Genomic DNA, 26188 nt, shown 5'->3' with positions numbered 1-26188 from the left:
CCCCGCGGCCGTGCCGCCGCCGCCGCCGCCGCCACACGGCGGTCCCGGGGGCCCGCGGGGCGGTGACAGCCCCGGTGGTGGCGGCGGCGGAGGCGGCGCCAGGCCCGGCGGGCGCGGAGCGGAGCCCGCGGCTCCCGGTCCCCGCCGCTCCTGCGCCTTCGAAGGCGGCGGCCCCGCCGTTCCAGCGCAGCGCGGGCCCGGCGGCGGCTCCCGGCGATGGCGGAGTCCGGCGGGGCCGAGTTCGGCGCGGAGCGGCCGAGCAGGTGAGCGGGGCCGGCGCGGCCTAGGCCGGGCAGCGGGGCCGCCGAGCGGGGCCGGGCCGGGCCGGGCCGCGGGGCTCCGCCGGCCCCCGGGCTCTTGGAGCGCCGCTGCGGCCGCGGAGCCGCTCCCCCGGGGGTCGGGGATTCTCCTGAGCGGGGCCCGCGGGGAAGGGAACGGCCGCGATGAGCCGGCGGCGCTGCTCCTCGTGGCGGGCGTGCTGAGGGCTGGGGGAGGCTCAGAAATGTGAGACAGCGTGAATAGGTTCACCCACCCTGGGGATCCCACCCGGTGAATCTCACCCTCAGAATCCCACCCTCTGAATCCCACCCGGTGAATCTCACCCTCTGAATCCCACCCTGGGACAGACCCCCCCCGGCTCTGCGGAGCCACCAGCTCTGTGGGTTTGTAGAGGCACCAGGTGTGCGAGTTGCAGACACACCGAGTTTTTGGGGTTTCAGGCCCGTTTTGGGGCCCCCCTCCCCGTCCCCTCCGGTGTCCCCTCCCCAGCCTGCAGACGCCCCCACTCCTAGTCCCTGGGTTTGGTCCTCACGGGGTCACTCAGCCTTTGAAGGTGACACAGAGCAGGTGGTACCTGTCAGGGTGATGTGGTACCTGTCGGGGTGATGTGACACCTGTGAGGGTGACGTGATACCTATCACCCCATGGTACCTGTTGGGGTGATGTGGTACCTGTCGGGGTGATATGATACCTGTCACCCTGTGGTACCTGCTGGGGTGATGCAGAGGGTGTTGTAGGTGGTACCTGCTCACCGAGGAGTTTCTGTCCCCGGGGTTTTCCCATCTCTGGCCATCCCAAGTCCCTGTGGACACTGTTCAGGGAGTGGTGCTGTCCATCTCGGGGATGATACTCTGTCACTGTCAGTCTGTCACTTCACTTCAGAGCATCGTTTCTCCTCAGCTTCCCTCACCGTTGGCTCCTGAAATAACCACTCATGTGGTGGGGAAGCTCTCACAGTCATTGTTCAGCTCTCTCAGAATTCTCACCTTAGAGACACATCCCAATTTTTTCCCCCTAATGACCACCTGTGGCCCGTGAAGCTCCAGGCTGCGTCACCTGTGGCATCTCATTTTATCCCTCTGCACCTCCTTTTCCTCCCTCTAAGGCAGGAACTCCAGCACTTCTCTCACCCAGGTGTTGGTAGCGCTCGGGAGTTCTCAGTGCCGGGTGTGCAGCGCTGAGAAATGGAAGTAATTTGTTTCAGGGCTGTGATAAATCACCCAGGCTGGAGCTGCAGCAGTTTTTATTCCCCGAGCTGGAGCTCCCTCGTGTTCTCTATCGCCGCGTGTTTATTTTCTTTGTTAATTTTAAAAGTAAAGCCCGTTGAAATTTGGATCCTGCTTCTTGTTGGTTGGTAGCCTCCTGATTTAGAGATGGATTTATTGGGGAGTACAGGGAGAAACCTGATGGGGGCTGTTGGACGTGCTGCACTGTCTCTAGAGAGCACCAGGAGGATTTCAAAGGCATTCCCTGTCGGCAGTGATTCCTTGTTAGGTGCTTCCACTTGTGACTTTTTGACACTTACTGAGTATTTACTCTCTAAGGCAAGAGGACAGAGCCCTCTTCTGCTGTTGCACACATGCCATTTCGGTGGTGCACTGTAATTCCAACAGCATGGGGCAGAATTTCCATCTTTGGAATTCCCACCGCGTGGCTGCTGCGGGTTACCCGGGAGGGAGCACGTGGCTGCCCCAGAGCAGGAAAATTAACTTCTCTGCTGGGATCCTGCTCCTTCATTCAATAAGGAACAGACCGTGCAAGTTGGGGACAAAAAGCTCTCTGATGGCATCAGATAAGGCCATTCCTGGGCACTGAAAAACAAATGGCCCCAACCTTCTATTTTGAAATAAACTTGGGTTTTGGTTTTTTTTTTTTCCTTTCTTCCTCCTTGGGTAGAATTTCATGAGTTACAAATGGGTTGCATATTTTACTCCCAGCCCTCTTTATCACGTGGAGGGAGAGTTCCAAGCTTGCAGAATTCACTCTGTGGTGGTGCTGCTCCTGGGGATGTGATTTGGGATTGGGATCGGGGAGAGGAAACGGTGGAACCCATTGGGACCCTCAGCAGGAGAAGCTGCTGTGCCTGAGACAACAAGGAACATTGCTGCAATGTTGGTGAGGTGGGGTTGTGCAAAGCAGGGTGGCAAAAAATCTTGGAAAAACACCATCCCGGATGCTGGATGTGCAGGCCTTTATGTGGGAATTAATTGAGGTGTCCAGACAAACTGATGAAGAGATAATTGGGAATAATCCCTTCAAGGAAGGAAGGAAGGCAGCCAGGTTGTATAAACACTTTTCACAAACCTCCCAAAAAACTGTGTTTGCCGTCAGACCCAGGATGAATGGACAAGGGAGACCTGCATGTCTTCCTTATCATGTCCACATGTCTGGGTTCACATCAAGGGAACGTGGACCTGAACTTCCCAAACCTGCTTCCTTCTGAGAAAGCAGTGGGAAGGAGAGAAATGTGCAGGAGGATGGAGTAAAACCACATGGGGGGGAGTGTAAGGGCTGGGAGTCTGCCTTGCTCTCGTGTTCCTGTCATCTCCTACAAGCTTCAGCCTTCAATCAGACTCGGTATTTTTTTCCCCCTTCTGGAACTGAAGTTGAGCTCTGTGGGGTTTCCATGATCCATACTCTGCCACATGGCAGGTCTCAAACAGATTTAGTCCTTAGATCTGGTAGACGTGGTGTAAATGTTTACGCTCTGATTGAATCGCTGCAAAAATAACTTGCTGCTTTTGCTTTTGCAACGCTGGGAGAGTCCTGAGCTGGAGGTTTTATTTTAGAGCAGAAGTGAACTCAGGTGATGCTTTAAAAGATTCCTGCCCTACCCCCAAGTGTTGTGTAGCTTTGTAAGGGTTGGTGGTTAAAGTGGCTTTCCCAGTTTTGGAAGGTAAATGCTGAAGTTGCAGAGAAATGGGGGGACATTTAATTAAAGCTGTTGCTGCTCTTCTGGTGGCCTTGGGGTGACTCTGCTCAGGGGAGGGCAGCACAAAGCCTGTGCAGAAAGGAGCTGCCCCGGGATCTGGGGAACATAATGATGTCAGGATGGGTGTAAACCTGTCAGAAGGTGAGTGCAGAGGAGTCAGAGGAACGGGCTGTGGACAGATTTGATCCTGGGAGGATTCCTGAGCTGGAACTGGTGTTGCCATGCCAAGGGCCGGGGCGCTCGGCTCCCAGCTGCTGGAAAACACCATTTCCTTCCTTGGCATGGAAGGGGTGGTGGGTTTGCCGCTGTCCTCTGCCGTTTCATCACTTCGTGTTGCTCTTGCCTGACTTCCCAGGCTACTCCCGGGCAATAATCCGGAGGGTGGAGGTGCAGGGAGAGGGGAGGTGTCCGCGCATCGCTGCTCGCCGGAGCACCTACTCTGCGAGTAACTACTCCTGTTTTGTTGCAACACTGCCCAGCCCGTGCAGTTGGGTGCCACAGAGACAGGCAGAGGCAGACGCTGCTCCCAGGACCTCCTAGTCCGAGCCAGAGGTTTTCCCGAGCTCTTCCAAAGGTGTGGAGCGAAGGGCCTGGGGCGGTTGTGCGGGAGAAGGTTGGAGGGGGGGTGGTGGTTTTCTCGGTGTGGGGAACTTTGTGCCCGGCTGGAGCTGCTGGCAGAGCTCAGACAGGCCATCCCCAGTGGGAAGGTGACACAGAAGCCAAGACAGGCCCCGATGGATTTTTGGATGGACGTGCCCACGATCGGCTTTGCTTTGCTCCCAAAGGTGGAGCCGTGCTGGAGGGGTGGAGGGAAGAGCAGGGCGGTATCCAGGAGGCCAGCGGTGCCCGCGTGTGGCCCGGGTGACACTTTTGGGGTGGCCTTGGTGGCTCTGCTGTGCTTCCCAACACCACTAGGTGCCTCCCGGCCTTTGCGGTGCCGGGAGAGGCGCGGGGATGGCGCAGGGAGCGCCCGCCGAGCCCTCGGGCTGCTCCCACAGCCCCGGCGCTGGGTCACCAAAGGGTGACTCGGGTCTTTGGGTCACCAAAAGGTCACTCTGGTCTTTGGGTTGCTTTTGAGGCACATTTGGCTTTTCGTTGAGCTGGGGCCTGGCAGGGTTTGACTGTCAGGTGGGGAAACGTGGAGCTGTGGAAGGCAGCGCTGCCAGGGGAGTATCGAGTGCGGAAGGAGCCTCTGCTGAGAGGTGGATAAGGACAAACAGGCACATTTAGGTGGTGTAAACCCCCCCATCCTTCTGGGGGTCCCTGTGTGCCTGGCTGAGCTGGGGAGCAGCAGCTGACTCTGCTGTCACTCTGCTGTGACCCTGCCCGTGCCTGCCAGAGGCATCCATGTGCTTCGGGTGGTTTTGGTATTTGCTGGGTTCGTTCCTGGCTCACAGGAGTTGGGCTTTGGGGCTGACAGGAGTATAATCACGGTCAAGTTTGGGGGGTGGGGAGTATCCTGCCATCCTCGCTCGCTGTGAGGAGGGCAGGTTGAGGGGGTGGCAGGGCAGGGGGTTGGCAGTGACAGGAGTGTCACTGGTGCCTGCTCCACGCTCACTCGGAGCTCACAGGAGGTTTAGGGCAGGACTGAGGAGAATCCCTGTGCAGGACAAGGTCCTCTGTGGTAGCTCTGGAGATGGGTGGAGAGGAGAAGAGAAATGGCAAACCCTGTTGAATGTGATATTTTGTACCCCTCCAAGCCCCTGGTGCTGCCGGTGCCCTCACCTGAGAGTTCTTTTTGGGTGGCGAACGACCCGCCCCAAACTGCTTTTCCCCAGCATAAAGATGACCACAGACTCTGTCTCTGCCACAGAAGCAGTTTAGAAGTCTTATTCTATTTTTTTTAATGCTGTTTTTTGCCCCCCTCCTACACAATCTGTCCTGGGTACAGCACGTCCTGCCCAGTCCCTCACGTTGAAGCTCCGGGAGGTGGCACGGAGTTTAATGTGTTCACATCTTTCACCCTCAGCTTTTTTTTTTTTTTTTCTTGCTCCAACAGCTCTGTTTTACCAGACCAGCCAGCTTTTTGACAGCCATCCAGTTTTATTAGTGCAAAACCCAAAAATCCCACCTCCTTTGGCTTGCAAACAACCTACTGATTGATGCCTGGGAGCAGAATATATTCATGTGTGTGTGTGTGTGTGTCTGCTGGGCCCTGTGCGAGTCCAGCTCTGAAAGGAAAGGAAAAACCTAGATTTGCAAATGTCTGGGGCTTCTAAGGGTGTTAAAAAAAAGAATAACATTTGAAAAATAAATAAATTGAAAAGCCTCCTGCTACAACTCGCTGCCTTTACCTTTGGCTTGCAGGGTTTCCTTGGGTCCAGCTTGGGAGAAGTCGGGTGCAGCTGAGGGAATCAGAGTCAGAAAGCACTTTCAAAAGAACCAGGTACCTCCTGACATCTCGAAGTGCTGTTTTCAGGCCCTGAAATGCAAACTAAAAAAAAGCTCAGTCTGTTGGGCTTTGCCATTTTTCCCTTTTTAAATAGCGAACGTTACTCGTTCCCCCCTTGCAAAACATGAAGTTCCCTTAAAATTCGGAGACTGGAGACTTTTCAAACTTTTTATTATTATTATTCGACTCGAGGCATTTTCCAGAAGACCATTATTTCCACACAGAGTGTTGCTCCTTCTGAAGCTCAGGCCCATTTATAATCCCTTTATTTGAGCGCTCCAAATTGCCACTTTTAAACAGCAATATTAGTCTCAGGCTTTTCTACTCGTATTTATTGCTTGGATGAAAGAGGTGGTGTCAGGAGTGGAAAATGAGTGGAGGCAGAGGAGAGAAACGGGAGAAATTAAGGGAAGGAGGTGGAAAAGGGAACAAAGAAATCGATTAAATGCCTTTTTCTTCTCGTGCATCTTTCCCGAGGATGATTCTGTTTCTCTGGGAAACATCCCCCTTCGTGGGGTGTGTTAATATTTAATTAGTTGCTGATCATTAAGTGCTTACTGTGGTTGCTAATTTGGACAGGGAAGTGCTGGGAAGTGCTGTGGCTGATGGGTGCTGGTGACAGTCTTGCTGCTGGGAGCAGAAGTAGGTTAACAGGGCAGGTATTTTTGTGCCTCAGGGCCTGGCAGCACCTCGTCTTCCTTGCCCCCAAACTTCCAGGAAACCTCTGGATGCCTCTTTTCAGGGGTGGGGGAGGTGCAAAGGCCATGGGAGTGTCCAAAAGTCCCACTAAGAGTCTCAAATCTGCAGTGAAGGGTTCAGCCTCTCTGCCCTAACGTCACATTTGTTAGTGTGAAGTGCTGAAAACTCATTTTCATCCTTTGGGCATGTGATATAAAGCCTCAGGCTCTGAAATATTACAGTCACCATGGCTACCAGTGACTTATCTGAGGGAGTTTGACTTTTGTTTTGATTTTAAGTGTCTTAATTGTAGTTTAAAAATCAGAATCTAAATGTGTTTTTTTTTTTTTTACTTAGGCATGAAACTAAAGGCATTAAATGATTTGCATTATTAAAATATCTATAATGCTGCCTGTCAAAGGTTCTTAGAGAGGGTCCTTAATATTCATACTTCACATTCTAAATAAAGTTGCTCTCCAGCTTTGTGGTGGTTCTGCTTCTCTCACCACCAAAAAAAAATTCCTTGCAGGTGCCTCGGTGGCTATTTTGCAATAATCCCAAAGCTTTTTGTTCAGCTGTGCCATTCCATACCCTGCTGGATGTGAACACACACACACACACACACACACAAATATTCTGCTGGTTTTCCTCCTTCCTGTGTTGTCCCCCGTTGGGGTCCCACCTCTGGAGCTCGTGTTTATGGGAAGAGTTCGGGCTCTTGGAAGTTTGCCCTGCTCGGGAATGCTGCCAACCCCCCTCCAGTTTGGCCTGGATGAAAAATTACCGAGCACCACCTGCCCCCAAAAAGGGGGGAAGACATGGGGATGTTGAACTGGGACTGGAGAGCACCAAAGTGCCCCTCCTTCCAAGGAGAACCACAAGAAGAGGAAGGACACGACCAGACAGTCGAGCAGCCGAAGAGGTTTTTTTTTCCCCCCTCCTTAATTCAATCACTGAAATGTTACAATCTGTCCTGCTCTAATTCTCTCCACTTTTTGTGCAGTGGTTGCAAACGCTGCTGAAATATGAACTCGTGCCTGGTTAAAGCCTTTAATTCCAGCTTTGATGTTTTTAATCATCGGCGCAGATTTGGTAAAAAAAATGATTCATTAGCTGCGAGCGCATCTCGGGTCCCACGTGGGCCTGGGCTGGTTCCTGAAGTGTGGCCCTTCAAATCTCCCAGCCCCTGAGCTCCAGAGGCCTCTTGGGTGCCCAGATGCCTTCCTGGTCAGAAGTGGAGCAGCCCTTGCCCAGAGAGCTGCCTGTGGTCAGCGTGCTCGGGGCGAGGGCGAGCGCGGGGTGAGCTCCTGCCCTGGGTGCAGCAGCAGGAGGATTTCTGGGCTTGTTTGCCTTCCCTGCCTGCTGTCTGGCTGCAACCACTCCCTTAACCCTTGCTGGAACATCTCCAGTGCTGGGGTTGGGGTTCTGGGTTGCTTTTCCCCACAGCACCCCGTGCTGAGCTCTGTCCTGCAGTGACCGGAGAGGATTGAAAGCAATCTGGCTTCAGAGCAGCGGCTTGGAGGCAAATCCTCAATCCCATTACTCGTTCCCTGGCACTCCCTGTGTGGAACTGGGGTATCAGGGGTGTTATCAGAGCCTCTGAGGCTGCTGCCCAAAAGGCATCACCTTGGGAATCAATATACCTGTTGAATTCCAGCTGCCTTGTGTGCCATGGCTGCAGTTACACGGATATAAAGATCCCTTTCACTGCTGCAGCTCTTTCCACGTGGAAAGTGGGATTTCTGTTCCTGCAGAGCCACCTTTATACCAACACACTCGTGTCAGAGGCCCCAGTCATGTAAACACGTTGGGATCTCCGGGAGGCCCCTGGGACCTTGATGTGGGTGTGATTTTTATTTTATTTTGTTTTATTTTATTTTTTCTGGTGGTTTACATTTTTCCAGCGGATGAATTTGGGAGCAGCCACACGCTTGACCCCGCTCCGAGCTGGCTGTGCTGAGGCCCTGCTGAAGGATGTTCTGGCCACAGAAAAACCCTTGTGGCAGGGGAAGGACCTCCACTCGAGGACAAGGAAAATTCCAGAGGCTCTCCAGCCCTGCCTCCCTGGGAAAGGGAAGCGGAATAAACACTTTCTCGCTGAAAGGCTTTTATCTCCAAGGGGAGGAGGAGATGCAACTCTTCCCAAGTTTTGTCTGCAGGGCTGTTCCTGCTCTAACAAACTGTGAAGCAACAAGTCCAGGGGCCTGGTGAGACCCGGGCTGGGACAGGGGCAGCCTCACAGAGGCACGTTCAAGGCTTCCTTTTGGGTTTTGTTGGGGTTTTTTTTCCACTCTCTTGACATCCAGCTGCTGCTCCCCTTCTCCCTCCGTGCAGCAGTGGGAGCCAAGGCTGTGGATCCACACACTCCTTCCCTGCCCTGCCTGTGTCCAGCCGAGCCTGCTCTTATCACAAATCCCTTTTTTCTCCCCGCAGTGCAAACACTGCTCCTTGCTGTTCTCTCACCTCTCCTCCTCCCTCTCTGTTTTCTGTAAATCCCTCATTCTGTTTCTCTCGTGCTTCGTGTGGTTTTTGTTTTGTTTCCAGTTTATGTTGTTCATCTTAAAATCCCTTTTGTTTTCTTTTTTTTTTTAATCCAGGCTGAAGAAAACCGAGCATTATCAATGCTTCTCTTTTGGTTTCCTTTTTTCCCCCCCTTCCGAGTGTTGTGTAATCATCGGATCCTTTTATTCTATATCTGTAAATAGACAAAGGAACTTGTACAGGGAGTTTTTCCTGGAGTAGCTGTTCACAGTTACCTGTTGAAATGAATCTCACATGCAAACACGTTTATTCCACGCAGATGTACCAACCCACCCCTCCTTCACTTCAAACTTGCACTCTGGTCGTTCACAATGCCTGTAAAAGTTAATTGAGGAAGAGGATAAAGGGGAATATTTGTGCAGGTAAAGCTTGTGGTTTGTACCCGTGCTGGGAGGGCTGTGGATCCAGTGACAGCATTCCTGGAGGGATGAAACCCTAAGGCTGGGAAAAGGAATATCTGAAGGCAGCATAAAAACAAGCACTGAAGGGAATTCCCAGGAGAGGACTTTTGCAGGAGGTGGAGTCTGATGAAGTTCCAGTGAACTCGGGAGCTGCTGTTCCCGGGTGAATCCCCGGATCTGTCTGGGTGGATCTCACCTGTCCAACCTGGAGCAGAGTGGGTTTGCTCCGTGTCTGGTGCTCTGTGTCCAGAGGGAACATCATTTCCTTGCTGGTGGTGGATGTTTCCTCCTTTCACCTGCAGCGGATCAAAGTTCCAGGCAGGAGAGTGAGAGGAGTTTGACACGATGCGGATCCGCTCCCTCCAAGCTCTTCCCTCTTCCTCCATGGAAGAGCCCGAGTGGACAGACAATTCTTGGCTCACAGAGTATGGATAAAGGTCTTGTCAACAACTGCTTTTTTGCTAATCCTTTTTATTCCAGCAAGGAATACTCCACGCTCTGATCCAGGACTCTTTAGCACACTTTGATTTTAGGGGAGGGATTTTGGACCTGTGCTACCAGAGGCGCAGCTGACCATTATCAGCCATCCCAGCAGGAACTCAGATGGATTCTAAGGCACATTCCCAAGCCTGAGGAGTTGGAACCAGCCTGCCAAGGTTTGCTCTCTGCATCCCAGTGAGCTCCAGAGCTGCTGCAGGCACAGAGCGCTGCCCTCCCGGCTCTGATGAACATCCCAGATTTCCCCTCGCTCGCCTCTCCTTAAAGCTTCCAGGAAATTGCAGTCCAGATAAGTTAGGCAAGGAGGGAGCCCTGTCCATTGTTCCTCATTGTTTGAGGATTGTTTACATCCCCCTTTTTTGTTATCCCATCTCCCTGACTCCTCCCTGACCCCGCCGGGTTTGTTTGGGCCATTGTGCAGTGGCTGTTGCTGTTTTGGTCGGGAGCTCTGAGGGTTGGAGCAGACCCCGGGATTGCACATCCAAACTCTGAGGGAGGGTTGGAGCAGACCCTGGGATTGCACATCCAAACTCTGAGGGAGGGCTGGAGCAGACCCTGGGATTATATAGCCAAGATCTGAGGGGGGGGGGTTGGAGCAAAACTGAGATTACGCAGTCGAGCTCTGAGGGAGGGTTGGAGCAGACCCTGGAATTCCACAGCCCCAGCACGCTGCATCCTACTCACTTCTTTGCTTCATTTATTCCACCTAAATAATAATAATAACAATAATACCCTTTAAGTGCAGCCCTGAGTGTGCTCTCCCACCGTGGCTTTGGGAGCAACTCATGCAGCTTTCCAGACTCGGGATAATCTCCCTGGGATTTTTTTATGTCCCGTTTCCATAAAATACCCCTTGGAAGGCAGGCACCAAACAGCAGGATGCTTCTGAAAACATAAACCCCATCCTGAACATTGGCCCCTGGGTGTATTTTCTTCCTGGGAGGGAAGACCCTGAGAAGCCCTTCGTAGCTGGATTAAATTTGTGGATGAGTTTGGGATTCCCCCACCCCTGCTGGCGTCAGTTTGGTGGGCTCGGGGAACCTGCAGCTGTTTTCTGGAGTTGTTTCCAGAGGAGCACGGAGCATCCAACGGCCTCTTCCACTTGTGCAGGGCTCCTGCTGCCTCCGAACGCGGCGTTCCCGCCGACAAGTGCATCTGAGGCCAAGCGGAGCCCGGGGTGACGCTCCGTGTGCTGGGGAACACGTGCGAGAGGCGTTGGGGAAAGCAAGGAAATATTTACGCTGGGAGGGGACTGTTGACAGTGCAGCTCGAGCGGTTGATGTTATTTACAGCAGCCAGGGGCTGTGCAATAGTTTGCTTTTGCTCTTCTCCTGAGGCTCAGGCAGAAGGGAAGGATCAAACCGGGCTGGCAGGGCCGGCCTTGGCCGCGGCAGCAGCTCCAGCAGCTGCAGGAGGGGAAGGTGGTGAGAAGAACAAGCAACTGTGACTCAGTGTCGTGGGTGAAGGCGAGGTCAGGGCGGGCTCAGCGTGGGGACACCGACGTCCCCGTGGTGGTTCCGGCCCCAGGGGATGGCTGGGTGGCCCCTGGAGCCCGTGTGTGCCGCAGGGGCGGGGTGTCAGCAGTGCCAAAGCATCCCTCAAATATCTGGAAGTCCCTTTAGTGCTGGGAGAAGGGGGCACAGTGTGGGGTGCTGCTGTCCCACTGTCCCACATGTGGCTGCTGGGCTGGGAATTCGCGTCCCGACCGGCTCCCGCTGCGGTGCCTCCCCCAGCACACTGGGTAGGTAATGCCACATACTGTTTTCATTTCACACCAGCCTGTCTCTCTTGTTCTGTTTTTAGCATGGCTGACAAGAACAGCACCCTGAAATGCACGTTCTCTGCTCCTGGCCACAGCACCACTCTGCTGCAGGGACTGGCCTCGCTCCGAGCTCAGGCTCAGCTGCTTGATGTCATCCTCACTATAAATAATGAAGTGTTTCAGGTTCATAAAGTTGTCTTGGCTGCCTGCAGTGACTATTTCAGGTGAGAATCTGATAGGGAAGCAGGCATTTGCACCTTTCCCGTTGGTTTGCTGTTTCCCCATCCTCCCCCACCCCGACCTTCCCAAAAATCCTGCCCCACAGAACCAGGTTTGGTTTGCCCCAGGGATTCCCTGCAGGCAGGTAGAGGTTCAGGATCAGTCCCTCTGCACACAGATGAGGTTTGCTCAACTACAGCTGCTGGGCCAAGGCACAAGTTCAAGGCCAGGTCTTGAACCCACCTGGGCAGGTGTCAGAGGTGTTTTGTCCTGGAGCTACTTGAGCTGACTGGGAAGTGAGGGCTCCAAAATGACTCAGCCCATGGAGTGAGATGCCCACTGTAAACACACTCCTGTTCTCTTTGACCACCACTGATGTGTCTGCAGTGCTTGGGGCTCTGGGAGCACCAGGGAGTGGGTGTGACCTCCCCAGGAGATCCGGGAGCGTCGTCCCAGCTCGTGTGGGTTGAAAACTGAAGCCCTGAGATGAGTTTTTGCAGCCAAATTCATGCAGAGTGAGCCAACTGCAGAGCAGGGAATTCACTCCTAAGTGAAAACACGTATTTATCCATCTTACCTCTGTCACAGAATCATGGAATCACTGAGGACCTCCAAGATCACAGAGTTCCCCCTGTGCCCGACCCCCACCTTGTCCCCCAGCCTGGAGCACTGAGTGCCATGTCCAGGCCTTCCTTGGACACCTCCAGAGATGGGGACTCCACCACCTCCCTGGGCAGCCCCTTCCAATGCCTGAGCACCTTTTCCATGGAGAAATCCCTCCTGATATCCAGCCTGACCCTCCCCTGGCACAGCTGGAGGCCGTTTCCCTTTGTCCTGTCCCTTGTTCCCTGGGAGCAGAGCCCAAACCCCCCCAGCTCCCCCCTCCTGTCAGGGGGTTGCAGAGCCAGAAGGTCCCCCCTGATCCTCTTTTTCTCCAGTCTGAGCCCCCCCAGCTCCCTCAGCCCCTCCTCACATGCCTCTCTCTGTCAGGCTCTTTTGTAATGTCTCTGTGACTCAGAATGACTTGGAATTGGGGATCCTTTTGGGCAGCACCAGGAGCAGGGTGAAGTGAGGGACGTGCTGCAGGCACTGGGGGTGGGCAAGGCTCAGAACCCCAGAGGGCTCGAGCTGGGTGTTGTTCCAGGCAGCAGGAGGGGTGGACAAGGGGTGTCCAACAGGGTTTGCAGCCCTTCCAACCCCTTGACCTGTAGGAACCTTCCAGACTGGTTTGCTGAGCAGGTGAACAAGAGCAAGGGACTTCCCTGTCCCTTGGCACCTCTCTGGTATCCCTTTGTCCATCTCCTCAGCTCCTCTGATGGTGTCTGTCTTGCGTTCACACCCATTTTCTGGGCAGTTCCCTTCTGTCTCCCTTTGGGAACATAAACCTCCCGAGCTTCTCTCTCTCCCCAAACGAGGCCCACAATTAATCCTGGAGCTGCTCTCCCCCCCCCCCAGATGCCACTGGCACTGTTTTATTCCTCCCTGCTGGGTGCAGGGCCGCTGCCAAGGTGTTTTCACTCTGAACTACAACTGCTGAGCAGGTTTCTTGTTGTAACTTCTGCGGTGCTGAGGGAGGTTGTCCTGGGGAACGACGGGCAGAATAATCCAGCCTTTGAAAAACACTCCCGTTTTCCTGCAGGAAGGGGGAGGGAAGGCGGAGTGAAACCGAGCCATTTATATAATCAGCATTTTAGAATTGTAACACTTTTGAAGGGTATTGCATTCTAGTGGATGGTTTTGTTCTTCAGTGTGGCAACAACAACTCTCTCCTCTCCTCGTGCACGTTCAGCTCACGCACGTGTGTCCGGGTGTCCTCCGGGGCGGGGGATCGGGGCCGGGCCGTGGGAGACGGAGGGATTTGAAGGGAATGCTCTCATCCTGCTGCACAGGCAAATAATTGGGAACAGGATTCCCGGTCAGTCGGTTACAGAGAAGCTGATTTCGTGTGCAGATATTTCCTCATTGAGGTCATTTAGGATTTCTCGGGTTTGTGCTGGACAGGTTTTCCAGCCTGGTTTGGACGGGAGACTTGGAACTCCTGTCTTTTGACAGCGTTCCCGAGATATTCCTTTATTCCTGTGTTGATGCAGGGTCTGTTCAGCATTTTTTCTGCCTGACTTGCACCTTGGAGCCGGTGCAGCTCCCGAGGCGGCTCTGATGACACCACGGATTTACCTTTCCAGGGGAAAAGGTGGAAAAACCGGTCCAAAATGTGCAGTTTTAAGGTCTTTTGTAGGACGTGGCCTTGCTGGGGTGTGTGTGCAGCGGCAGGGACCGGGGTCACCCCATGGCCCAGCTCCTCCTACCCTGACTCTGCCTTCCCCAGAACCCGCTTGTTGGATACTCCAGGGTGCAAACCTTTGCCCCTGAGCCCCCCCATACCTAACAGAACCTGCTGAAACGGGATGGAAATGGCTAAAACCCCCCCCTCGATGTGCAGCTACACCCCCATCACACCCCCGGCCCCCCGGCCCCGGGAGCTGCGGCTCTGCCAGGGCGGTTCAGGGAGGCGTGGGCGCAGTCCTTGGCGTGGAATGTGCTTCCTGTGGAATTTAGAAGCCTCCCAAGGAGGTGATCCAGGGCCTAATCTCTGCAGTGGCCTGGTCCAGTGGTGTTCCTGCAGCTGTGCTGTAACCAAAGCTCTTCTCTCCCTGCTTTTGTGTGATTCCCTGTCAGCCCCCTGCCGTCGTCCCGCAGCGTGACAGAGCTGCTGGAGGGGCTGCAGCTCCTCCTTTTTGAGGTGTGGGGAAGGAACCTTGGAGGGGAGGCTCTGTTGGGTGGCCAAAGCTGTTTGTAAGACGTGTTGCACCTGCAATATTTAACCCATTCCCTAATTCCCTGCAATATAACAGGATAAAGGGTCTGGGCCTCAAGGCTTTGCTGCCAGGGATCACTGCCCTCCTGACCAGGGGTCTTCCTTGTGCTCACAAACCCTGCAGACCTAAACCCTTTAGGGTGCACTCCCAGCCTCTGCTGGTGCAGATCCCGTGGGATCCTCTGTTGTTGAATATCATGGATTCGTGATACTCACTCATGTCCTGCTCTGGGAACTCTCCCTCTTCTTGCAGCTTTGTCCTGTGCTCTGCTCCTCCTCCTCCTGCCAGAGGGATTGAAAAACTTCTCTGATAGCTGAACATTCCTCCTCGGTGCACTGCAAGCCTCATATAAGCCATTGCACTCTTAATTTCTCCTGGCTTGTAGAGGTTTAGCCTTGATTTATCCCCCCCTCCCCTTCCTCATCCTCCCTAAAAGAACCAGTGTGTTAAATAAAATAAAATCCCGAAGCGATACATCATTTATTTAAGAGGGGGTTTGTTTTTTTTTTCCCTTTGTGTTCTTGGACCTCCAGGGCAATGTTCACGGGCGGGATGAGAGAGGCCAGCCAGGACGTGATCGAGCTGAAAGGTGTGTCTGCAAAGGGCCTGAAGCACATCATCGACTTCGCCTACAGCGCCGAAGTGACTCTCGATCTCGACTGCATCCAGGACGTGCTGGGAGCCGCCGTCTTCCTCCAGATGGTGCCCGTCGTGGAGCTCTGCGAGGAGTTCCTGAAGTCTGCCATGAGCGTGGAGACGTGCCTCAACATCGGGCAGATGGCCACCACCTTCAGCCTCTCCTCCCTGAAGGAATCCGTGGACGCCTTCACTTTCAGGCACTTCCTGCAGATCTCCGAGGAGGAGGATTTCCTCCACCTGCCCCTGGAGCGCCTGGTGTTCTTCCTGCAGAGCAACAAGCTGAAGAGCTGCAGCGAGATCGACCTGTTCCGCGCCGCCGTGCGCTGGCTGCAGCACGACCCCGCGCGCCGCGCCAGCGCCAGCCGCGTCCTGTGCCACATCCGCTTCCCGCTCATGAAGTCCTCGGAGCTGGTGGACAGCGTGCAGACCCTGGACATCATGGTGGAGGACGTCCTGTGCCGCCAGTACCTGCTGGAGGCCTTCAACTACCAGATCCTGCCCTTCCGGCAGCACGAGATGCAGTCCCCGCGCACGGCCATCCGCTCCGACGTGCTGTCCCTCGTCACCTTCGGCGGGACGCCCTACACGGACAACGATCGCACCGTCAGCGCCAAGGTCTACTGCCTGCCCGACGCGGGCGGCCGCCAGTTCAAGGAGCTCACGGAGATGGAGGTGGGCAGCAGCCACTCCTGCGTGGCCGTGCTGGACAACTTCGTCTACCTGGTGGGCGGGCAGCAGCTGCAGTACCGCAGCGGGGAGGGGGCCGTGGACGTCTCCTACCGCTACGACCCGCACCTCAACCAGTGGCTGCGCATCCAGGCCATGCAGGAGAGCAGGATCCAGTTCCAGCTGAACGTCCTGCGCGGCATGGTGTACGCCACGGGCGGCAGGAACCGCTCGGGGAGCCTGGCCTCCGTGGAGAAGTACTGCCCCAAGGACAACGAGTGGACCTACGTGTGCTCCCTGAAGCGCAGGACGTGGGGCCACGCCGGGGCCACGGCGGGCGACAGGCTGTACATCTCGGGGGGTTACGGGATCTCCGTGGAGGACAAGAAGGCCCTGCACTGCTACGACCCCGCCGCCGACCAGTGGGAGTTCAAGACGCCCATGAACGAGCCCAGGGTGCTGCACGCCATGGTCAGCGCCAACGGCCGGATCTACGCCCTGGGCGGGCGCATGGACCACGTGGACCGTTGCTTCGACGTGCTGGCCGTGGAGTATTACGTGCCTGAGACCGACCAGTGGACCACGGTGAGCCCCATGCGCGCCGGGCAGTCGGAGGCCGGCTGCTGCCTGCTGGAGAAGAAGATCTACATCGTGGGGGGTTACAACTGGCACCTGAACAACGTCACCAGCATCGTGCAGGTCTACAACACCGAGACCGACGAGTGGGAGAGGGACTTGCACTTCCCGGAGTCCTTCGCCGGGATCGCCTGCGCTCCCGTCATCCTGCCGCAGGCGCCGAGCCAGAGGTGACCGCCGGCCCCGGGCTCCCCTCGTGGTGCCCTTTGCTGCCTACAAATGTTTTTGGGGGAGAGGGGAGGAGAAAAGCAGCTCAGGTGCCCCGCTCCGTGGAGTCCCTCCTCCCGTGGGGTCGTGGCGAGCACAGCCTGGCAGCGGCACTCGCCGGCCGGTCGCACCGAGCAGATGTCACAGCTGGGAAAGGCTCTTCCCTCTCCCCTCCAGGTTTTTTTTCACTGGGAAGGGGGTGCAGGCTCTTCTCTCTCCTCTCCAGGTTTTTTTCCATCGAGGGGGGAGCATTTTGCCAAATTTTTCTATTTTTATCGGCGCTGCAAACGGTGGCGGCTCAGGAGTTCACCCAGCGCTGGGGTCTGTTTCAGACAGATCAGGTGTTTCTTGTTTTTTGGTTTTTTGGGTTTTTTTTTATTAACAGCTCCCAAAAAACAACCAAACGGACAAACAGGAAAACCGTTGTGTTCGTTGTGGGGGTTTTTTAGCAGACAAAAAACAACCAAACAGCAAAAACCTGTGTAACACACTGACCTCCAGAAGCAATAAAAGGGACGGTGGGAGCTACAAGAGCTCGGGTGCTTGGATTGTGAAAGCATATTCCCCTTTTTCAAAGGTGACTTTCCCTTTTTTCCCTCCCTGGAAAAAGGGAATACTCAGCCCTGCACACCTCTGGTCTCCGTTGCTTGGATCTCACCCCCTCCTCGCCCCCTCCAGACACTCTGGTCCAGAAATTCCCCCTCCCTCGGGGCCTGCAGAGTTTGCAGCACCAAAGCCATGTTTGAAAGCTTGATTATGTATAAACAGGCATGATTATCTGGTTTTATATCTGCCAAAAAACTTGGCTTCCCTGGCAATAAGAGCTCTGCAATCGTCCATCTGGGCTGACCCACGGGGCCAAGAGCTCCTGCAGTCCGTGGGTCAGGACCTTCACCTTTCTGCTCTCACCAACACACCCTCAGCCAAACTCTTCCTGCAGCGAAGGAGGTGGGTGCTACTCAGTCATCAGCTCGAAGGTTTTCTTCCTTGCCATGGAAATAAGACACCTGGCACGATAAAATGATGGAATTCTGAGCAGAACAGGGGTTTTGTTGTCGTGGTGGGGGTTTTAAATTCGAGAGATTAATTTTTAAGACGACTCCCGTCATCTTTGCGGAGGACTGTTACTTCCTGAACTTCCCTTTCCTCCAAGCCATCTTTCCTCTTTAAGTTGATTAATGAATTGAAAGGTTCTCCTTTTGTCAGGAGTTCTGTTTCAAGGGCTTTGTTTTGTGTCTCTGTCATGTTTGAGTTGGATGCAGGCAGGCTCCCTTTCAGTGAGGCCGTTGGGAAATAAATCCCGGGCCGTAACCTTTCAGTGGCAACGTGTAACGTCTGCTCTGCTGATGAATCATTGAGAGGTCTGTGTGAAGCATGAGCTCCACACCTTGGAGTCCCTGGAAGAGATTTTTCTGGAATGATGGAGCCGAGGCAGCCCTGGGTAGGGCGCGGGGAGGGCACGTGAGCTCGGGGGGGAAACTCTGCACTCCAGATTTCGGGTCAAATGATGCATCACTTCATCTGTTCCCGTCTGTTTGCTGGTTTGCCAATAATAAACTGATGAAAAGTCCTTGTTGTTGCTGAAGTCAGTGGGCATTTGGGCTCTCAGGCAGTTAATTCCAGTCCTTTGTTCCTTTGGTCTGGCCAGAAACACGAGGAACGGGCTTGGCAGAGACAAGCGGGCCCTGAGAGGGTGAAATGGAGCTCGAGTCAAGCTTCAAAGTTACAAAATGATGGGGTTTTCTTTTTAATGCTTCCATATGTTTATGAAAAGGGTGGCTTTCTCAGCTTGGTAACAAATGCAAGTGTTCCTTGCTTTCCTGTTTGCAGAACAAACTTAATCCTCTTACGGGCGCGTCGTTCTGTCGTCGTCGCCTTCCTGCAACGGCTTCGCCCTGAAAGAGAGAGGGCTTGGGTTGGATTTTAGGACAAAATCCTTCCCTGGGAGGGTGGGAAGGCCCTGGCACAGGTTGCCCAGAGAAGCTGTGGCTGCCCCATCCCTGGCAGTGTCCAAGGCTGGGTTGGGCAGGGCTTGGAGCAACCTGAGATAGAGGGAGGTGTCCCTGGGATGGAACCGGATGAACTTTAAAGTCCCTTCTTGTCCTGTACCATTCCAGCATTCTGTGATTCTACAGCACTTAAATACTCTCCCCTGTTTTATTTGAATGTTCCCACCAAGAGGATTCCTGAGGCAGCAGCTGGTGCTTTGGGTGTTCTCTCATCCCTGGGTTTTTCAGGATGTGCTTCCCGGGAGCTGCAGCTCATCCCGGCTGGAGAACCGCCCGATGGAACCATCCCTGGCATCTCTTCCCGAGGGAACTGAGCTTTATTCCTCACTCCAGGCTTCTCAGGTACGTGTGTGTGTGTTGGGGGCAAAGGGAGGAAGAGAAGAATCCTTGAAAAAAATACGGAAAAGCGTGTTTTCTCTCACTTTTAAGGTCAACTTTGCAAAAATAAATGTAAGCTGAGTGTCCATTCCCGTGGCTTTGCAATGGGAGGACACACAAAGCCCTTCTGGAACTGGATTTAATACACACATGCCTGGGATTCACATCCCTGCTCCCTGGCACTGCAGAGCAGGAGCTGGGAACAGGATCTGGGACTCTCTGGGTCTTGGGGCACCGCAGCTCTTCGTCGCTGGGACGTTCTTTTTATAGCAACGTAAATAATTGTTTTTCACCGAGTCAGCCAGAAATATTCCTGCTGCTCTAAATTTAGCAGGGGCTAAAACATTTGCAGATGATAAATATTTGGGACAGTAAATTCGGGTTGACCCCTGGGAGGGCTGGAGTTGTGGCTCTGGGCAAAAAACCCCTCTCTGTTCCTCTGACAATAAATGGGTTTGATGCTTTTGCTGATCCAACAATTTGACTGCTCGAGGAGGGTCTTCCCATGTGATGGGGGAAAACACTTCCCAGGATGCCCCACTCGGAGAGCAAGTGGACTGGGCTCCTCTTTTCCTCAGGAATGAGCAAAGCCAGATAAATGTTCGACTGCACTCGGAGTCATTTATGGGTCTCAGAGCAGCAATAAACGTTCTGGGGGTGCAGCTGAGTCGGTGCATTTGGAAATGCCCTCGAGCAGGTGGGGAGCAGGCAGAGCTGTGTCCCCCCTGGGACTCCTGTCAGGGCTGGGATAATAACTCCTGTCTTCTCTGATGTTTTATGGGCCTGAAACTGTGCTTAAAACTAGAAAGGAAGCCCTGGAAAACTCTTGGCAGGGTGCAGAGCAGCTCGAGATTGGGAATGTCTGCATCCTATTAATGGTGTCACTGACCCTTTTCCAGAGGGTCTGTCGGCTCCCAATCCCACTGTCACTTCTCCCTATCCCAGAACCTGGATAATTCACCCAGACATGGCCCAGCTCTCGTGCTGCAGCCCCTGGAAGTTGTAACAGCAGTGGAAAAACTTCCCTGCCTTTGGTTCACAGGGAGTGAAGACGCTCCCACAGCAGCTCCCAGGCCCCTGGAGCTGATTTAAAAACCCTGCTGTGGAACACAACTGTGAGGGACCTCAAGAAGCCACATCAAACCCTGTCAGGCATTCCCAACTTCCATGTCTCTGATAAGGTCTGGAGTTGCTGAAACTCCGCAAACTTTCGGGACATTCATCACGGAAGGATTATTGGAGCCAGACTACTGTCAGAATAAATAAAACATGTTCCCCAGTGCAGCTCTAATTATGATTTTTAGCCAGTTGTGTAATGTGCAGAACTTTATTTACAATAAATCTTCCAGTTGCTTGCACAAATGAATGGGATTTCATCACTTGTGGCTGAAGGAGCAGGAAAAGTGGATGTGGCTGGATAAATTCACAGTCTGGGCGTGTTGGCACGTCAGGAGAGAGAGGGAGCAGAGCTGGCTGGTCTTGCCTTCCAAGGAGGGCTGAGCTCTCCTGAATTTCACCTGGGATCATATAAACATCACACAAATATCTCCCCTTCGAGGGATTTTTTTTTTTTTTACAGAGGCAGCTTCGATTCCACTCTGCATTTTAATGGTGAGTAGGCACAGATTCATCCCACAGCCTCCAGAACTGTTGTTTCTCATTCCAACCCAACAACTGAACTTCAGGAACAGACACTTGGCACTTTTCAGTTCAATATTTCAACTCTGGGGAGCCTCCCAGAGAAGTTTTGAAGTTTGGGGGGGGGGGGGGCAGGTACAATTCCAGCTGCTCCAACCCCGAATATTCCACAAAACCCAACCCAAAATGAGCTTTCTGCTGGGAAACAGCTGCTGGTTCAGCTGTGCAGCCTCAGCTCAGCCTCAGGCTCTGAGACAAAGGCTGAGGATGAAGTGGAGGGTATCCCATCCCTGGAAGTGTCCAAGGCCAGGTTGGAGCAACCTGGGATAGTGGGAGGTGTCCCTGTGGCACTGGATGAGCTTTAAAGTCCCTTCCCACCCAAACCATCCTGGGATTCTAGGAAAGCAGAAAAGCTGTCAGAGCAGAAGTTTTCAGGAGGTTTTTCTAAGCTGTAGAGAGAAATCAAAGCTCCTTGGCTCGGTCCCTGAGGCTTTGCAGTTGCTGTTTCACACCCAGGCCCCTGTAATTAGCTAGAACTAGTTTATGTGGCTTCTTAACATCTGAAAATCTTGACTTTTTTGGTTGTTTGTGCAGGCTGCCAGCCAGGCTGTGCTGGCTGCCCCGAGCTGGAGCTGGAGCAGGGCCTTGGGAGCCACTGGAGCTGCACCAGGTTAACTCTGGAGCAGCCAGGGCAGAATTTATCCCTTGCTGTCCTCGGTGGCTGTCAGTCACAACGCTGAAAAATGACCTAGGGAGTGTTTTACCCGTGGTTATCTCATGTTTGCCATCAGGCTGCTGATCTGGGGCTGCAAAGTTGGCAATTATTAGCTTTGAATGCAGCCTCCTTCCTTTTCCCCCTGGCCTGGGGTCCTGATCCTCCTCAGGGGTGCAGATTTGCTCCCTGGCAGTATCAGTGCTGGCATTCAGCTGCCAGTGCCTCGGGGGCAGTGGTTTTACTACAGGATTTAGAAGGAATGTTTGGATTTCGCCGAGGTTTGGAAGGGAGGAGTTTGCCCCGAGGTGCCCTGGGCGAGTCCCGAGTCCCAGCACCGGGATTTTCACTCTCCCGGGGTTTCAAAGGTGAGGGAGAAGTTCCTGCTGCCAGAAGTGTGTGCTTGGTGTTCCAGAGGGAGGGAATCGGAGCCTGCCCCAGGGAAGGGGGGCAGGTTTGACCCCTGGCTGAGGAGAGGTGCTCTCCATCTCCCAGCGCTGTCCCGGGGGAAGGAGGAGGAAGGAGGAGGGACCCCATCAAACTGGCAGAGGAGAGGTTTACCTTGGATATTTTGGGAAGAAACTCCTCTCTGGGAGGGTGGGGAGGCCCTGGCTCAGGTGGGCAAGAGAAGCTGTGGCTGCCCCATCCCTGGAAGTGTTCGAGCCCAGCTTGGATGAAAGGAGCAACCTGGGATAGTGGGAGGTGTCCCTGCCCATGGCAGGGGGGTGGGACTGGGTGACCTTTAAGGTCCTTCCAACCCAAACCTGGGGTCTGGGATTTTTTGGGTTCTGGGATTCCGTGTTTTCCGTGATCTTTCCCTTTTTTTGTGGTATTAATAACCCAGAAATGCTGTCCCATGAGTGACCATCAAAGCTGACCCCGAGCCAGCTCTCCAGCAGGGGAGAACCTCCCCTTCTCACAGGGAAAAACAAATTGTTCCCTTCCTTCCAAGGCTTTTCCAGGACAGCAATTAGAGCCCCAGTGGGTGACTGTGGCTCTGCTGCTCTCCAAGAGGCCCCTGCAGAGCCTGGAGCTGTGCTGGCAGCAAAAGTTTGCCCCCCATCTCCTCCCAGAGGTGTAACCTGGGCAGCACCTGCACTCCCTGTTTGTGTGGGGTGGGAATGACATTGGGCTGTGGGGGGCAAAGGGAAACAGCTCCATCCTAAAAACCCGGGGGTTTGCTGAGCTCCTGCTGAGAAATCCCCTCCAGTGATGCTCCAGCAAGGATGGAAACTCAGGAGGTGCCTCAGTGTGTTTAAATGGTCATCAGGATTTCAGGCAGAAATTACCTGGAACTGCAAAAAAAACCCCCAACCCCACCCCGCAGGGAATGGCAAAGGAAGGAAACTGGAAGGAGGAAAAAGGGAGCAGAACCTCTGTGTGACTGGGTTTGCTTGGGCTGGGGGTGGGTTTGGGGTGGGGAGGGGGGTTCAGGTGCTTTTATTTGCCCTCTGGGAATGAGGAGGCCCTGAAATGAAAGGAATGATGGTGAATTCCAAGGGAAACAGGGGAATGTTTCCCTGCTGGAAGCCCAGTTTGGAGCTCAGTTTGTAACTGGGGACTCTGTGGACTTTGCAGGATGTTCTTCTCCGAGGATAACGGGAACATCAATGGGAATATGGAGTAGGAAGTGGGAGAGATCAAAATCTTTGTGTCTGCAGGCAAAAAAAAAAAAAAATAATAAAAAAAATAAATGTTCAGCTCATTTGTGGATCTCTGGGCTGTCTGCTTGGAGTAAAAGCCCTTCAGCCTCACACCTTCCCCTCAAACCTCGGAGGGGAAACACGGAATAGTGGGATCTCCTGTGCCAGAGCCATTCCCAAGGACCTGGAGGATGAAAACCAAGGGATGAGTAACCACAGGCTCCTCCCTTCAACCCTCCTGCTCCGTCCCAGGAGCCACAGGTTGCTCAGGGAGGAGGTTTTTGGCAGCAAAAGCAGCTGTGGATGCACCAGCCCGGGGCCTCCCAGGGCTCTTGGTTTGCTCCGGAGTCTCAGTTCCAAGAAACTCTTCCCTGACACCTCTGGAAGGCTGGGGGGGGCTTGGGAGGGATTTTAGGGGAGGTTTGTGGGGATGATGAGAAGGTTTGGGAGGAGTTTTGAAGAGTTTTGGGGGGCTCAGGGGGGGTTTTGGGGTGTTGGAGGGGTCTGAGGGGTGTTGAAGGGAGTTTTAGGGGGGTCATGGGAGGTTTGGGGGGGCTTTAGGAGAGGTTTAAGGGGATTTTGGGAGGTTTAGGGGGGCTTGGGGGGGTCCATGGGGATTTTGGGAGGTTTAGGGGGGCTTAGGGGGGTCCATGGGGATTTTGGGAGGTTTAGGGGGCTTGGGGGGTCCATGGGGATTTTTGGAGTGGTTGGGATGGATAAGGGGGAGGTTTGGGGGGCTCAAAGGGGACTTTGGGAGGGTCTGTGGAGGGTTGAGGGGGGCATGGGGGGCTTTGGGGAAGGTTTAAGGGAGTTTTGGTTGAGTTTAAGGAGAGTTTGGGGATTTTTAGGGGAGGTTGGAGGGTTTAGGAGCTGCTGCCTCAGGGGAGGTTTAAGGGGGTTTTGTTTGAGTTCAAGGAGGGTCTGGGGATTTTTAGGGGGGATTTCTAGGGGGGGGTTGGAGGGTTTAGGAGTTGCTGCCTCGGGGGATCCCAGCATGGCTTTGTGGTGGGATGGGGTCGTTTCCACAGGGCAGGAGACAGGAATCATCCAGAGGGTCTGAGCTCACCAGGTTTTCCAAGGCATGGCATTATCTGCCTCGGGGAGGAAGGGGCAAAGCTGGCACCCTGCCAGGGCCTTGATGCCCTCAGGGTTTATTTTCCATTGCCTGCAGGACCCCCCTCAGCAGCCTCCAGATCCACCCCCAGCCCCAAAACCCGGAGCTCGGGAGGGGCTGAGGAATTCCAGCACTGAAGAGAAGTTTGGGGTAAAATCGGGGGCTGAGGAATTCCAGCACTGAAGAGAAGTTTGGGGTAAAATCAGGGGCTGAGGAATTCCAGCACTGAAGAGAAGTTTGGGGTAAAATCGGGGGCTGAGGAATTCCAGCACTGAAGAGAAGTTTGGGGTAAAATCGGGGGCTGAGGAATTCCAGCACTGAAGAGAAGTTTGGGGTAAAATCGGGGAGTTTCAGGAGGGAAGCAGGGCCCGGGGTCGGGCTGGAATTCCATCTGATAAAGCTGCAAAGGCAAACAATAAGAACAGGGAGTTTTTAGAGGGAGGAAGCTGCAACACCCCCCTCCCCTCATCCCCCTGGCCATCTGCATCCCTTCCCTGGAACCAGGAGAGGAGATTTCGCTGTTCTCCAACCTCGGGAGATCCAAGAGGGGAGAATTTATCAAGTTCCATCGTAGGCACTTAATCTTGTGGTGCCGTGGAAGAGGCAGAGTGGCAGCTGGGCCTGGAGACGTCGGATATCGGCACCTACGGGAGGAAATCCAGGATAACTCAACCCCTTATTTGTCATTGTCTCGCCCCTGGAGCAGAAACAATGTGGATAATCGGTATCTTCGTGTTAAATCTCGGTGATTTATGTGCTTTTAGCCAGGACAGGCCGATTGTGCAGGTCATGTGCTGTTCATGTACACAGCCAGAGGGGGTTTCACGGGATGTGCGTGCCGGGTGTTTATTCCCGGTGAAAAAGGCAAGAAGTGGTTGGATTAACATCTGTCAGGAGTGAGGGAGGAGCAGCTAATCCTGCCAGGGATGGTGTCAGTCCCGGCTCTGCTTTCCCTGATGGTATCTCAGCCCCTGTTATAAACTTTTAAGTGCAGGTTGGCAGCTGGAATCGAGGGCAGGACGTGACTTTGTGGCTCATCCTGGTCCTGGGGTGGTGGATAATTATAACAGGGGTGGAAAATGCTTATAAATGTTCAGTTAGTCAGTTGAACTGACGGAACCAAGGCCACAAAGGTGAGAGTGGAAGGGAGAGCAGGGGTCTAATTTCTTCGATAGGATAATTCAGCCCTGACAGGATTTGGTGACTGGAACACGGACTTGGTGACTGGAAAATGCACCTTTCAGGGGCAGAGTTGCACTGAAAAATGAAGTGTCCACTTTATCTCTGTTAAAAGGAACAGGAATGGGGACAGGGATGGAGATGGGGACAGGGACTGGGATAGGGATTAGGACAGGGACAGGGACTGGGATCAGGACTGGGACAAAGAGAGGGACAGTGACAGGGATCGGGACACGGATGAGAAGCAGTACAGTGACAGGGATCAGGAGACGGATCAGGACTGGGACAGGGACTGGGATCAGGACCAGGACAGGCATCAGGACAGGGATCGGGACAGGGACCGGGATCAGGACAGGGACAGTGACAGGGATCGGGACAGGGATGAGGAGCAGTACAGTGACAGGGATAAGGAGAGGGATCAGGACCGGCACAGGGACTGGGATCAGAAGCAGGACAGGGATCAGGACCGGGATCAGGACAGTGACAGGGATCAGGACAGGCACGGTGACAGTGCCAGGTCCCGGGACAGGGACCAGGACCAGGACACGGACCAGGACAGGGATCAGGACCGGGACAGGGATCAGGACCAGGACAGGGACCAGGACCAGCATCAGGACCGGGACAGGGACCGGGACAGTGCCAGGGATCAGGACGGGGATCAGGACGGGGATCAGGACCGGGACAATGCCCGCGCCCGTGCCCGCGCCCGTGCCCGCTCCCGCGCCCCGCGCGCGCCCCCGCGCCCCCCCCGCGCACGCGCCTTCCCCTCCCTCCTTCCGCGCACGCGCAACCTCCGCCCCCTCACCGCCCCCTCCCGCCCCGCCGCCGCCGCCGCGCACGCGCCCTGCG

The 26188-nt window shown here is 54.3% G+C and overlaps 1 protein-coding gene across 6 annotated transcripts; it reads left to right on the top strand.

Moving 5' to 3' along the window:
• The first annotated feature begins 8 nt into the window (after nucleotides 1-8).
• On the top strand, nucleotides 9-23228 carry KLHL26 (kelch like family member 26). 6 transcript variants are annotated; one of them, XR_007900097.1, is made up of 4 exons: nucleotides 9525-11707; nucleotides 15052-17614; nucleotides 18904-19017; nucleotides 19105-23228. XR_007900097.1 is itself a non-coding variant. In XM_051769369.1 (3 exons), exons 1-3 carry the CDS (start codon nucleotides 217-219, stop codon nucleotides 16631-16633), a joined length of 1812 nt encoding a protein of 603 aa, XP_051625329.1. In that variant the 5' UTR covers nucleotides 73-216; the 3' UTR covers nucleotides 16634-18236. The 6 variants fall into 6 exon arrangements, 4 of the variants coding, with proteins under 4 accessions (XP_051625330.1, XP_051625329.1, XP_051625328.1 ...); XM_051769369.1 differs by lacking the exons at nucleotides 18904-19017; nucleotides 19105-23228 and adding an exon at nucleotides 73-263 and having other exon boundaries at nucleotides 11525-11707; nucleotides 15052-18236; XM_051769368.1 differs by lacking the exons at nucleotides 18904-19017; nucleotides 19105-23228 and having other exon boundaries at nucleotides 8882-9648; nucleotides 11525-11707; nucleotides 15052-18236.
• Nucleotides 23229-26188: the final 2960 nt, after the last annotated feature.

Source organism: Manacus candei, unplaced genomic scaffold (genome assembly GCF_025592945.1).
Source record: "Manacus candei isolate 608988 ecotype Guabito, Panama unplaced genomic scaffold, ASM2559294v1 h1tg000106l, whole genome shotgun sequence".
Taxonomy (NCBI): domain Eukaryota; kingdom Metazoa; phylum Chordata; class Aves; order Passeriformes; family Pipridae; genus Manacus; species Manacus candei.
The sequence above is the reverse complement of the archived record's forward strand: the minus strand, read 5'-3'. Positions and strand labels throughout refer to the sequence as shown.

Bases quoted from the DNA above. Each gene is read 5' to 3' on its own strand.
- KLHL26 (XM_051769367.1), top strand. From the start codon at position 11,394: ATGTGGCTGCTGGGCTGGGAATTCGCGTCCCGACCGGCTCCCGCTGCG. The intron at 11,708-15,051 runs GTGAGAATCTGA...TTGGACCTCCAG, and splicing joins GCCTGCAGTGACTATTTCAG to GGCAATGTTCACGGGCGGGA.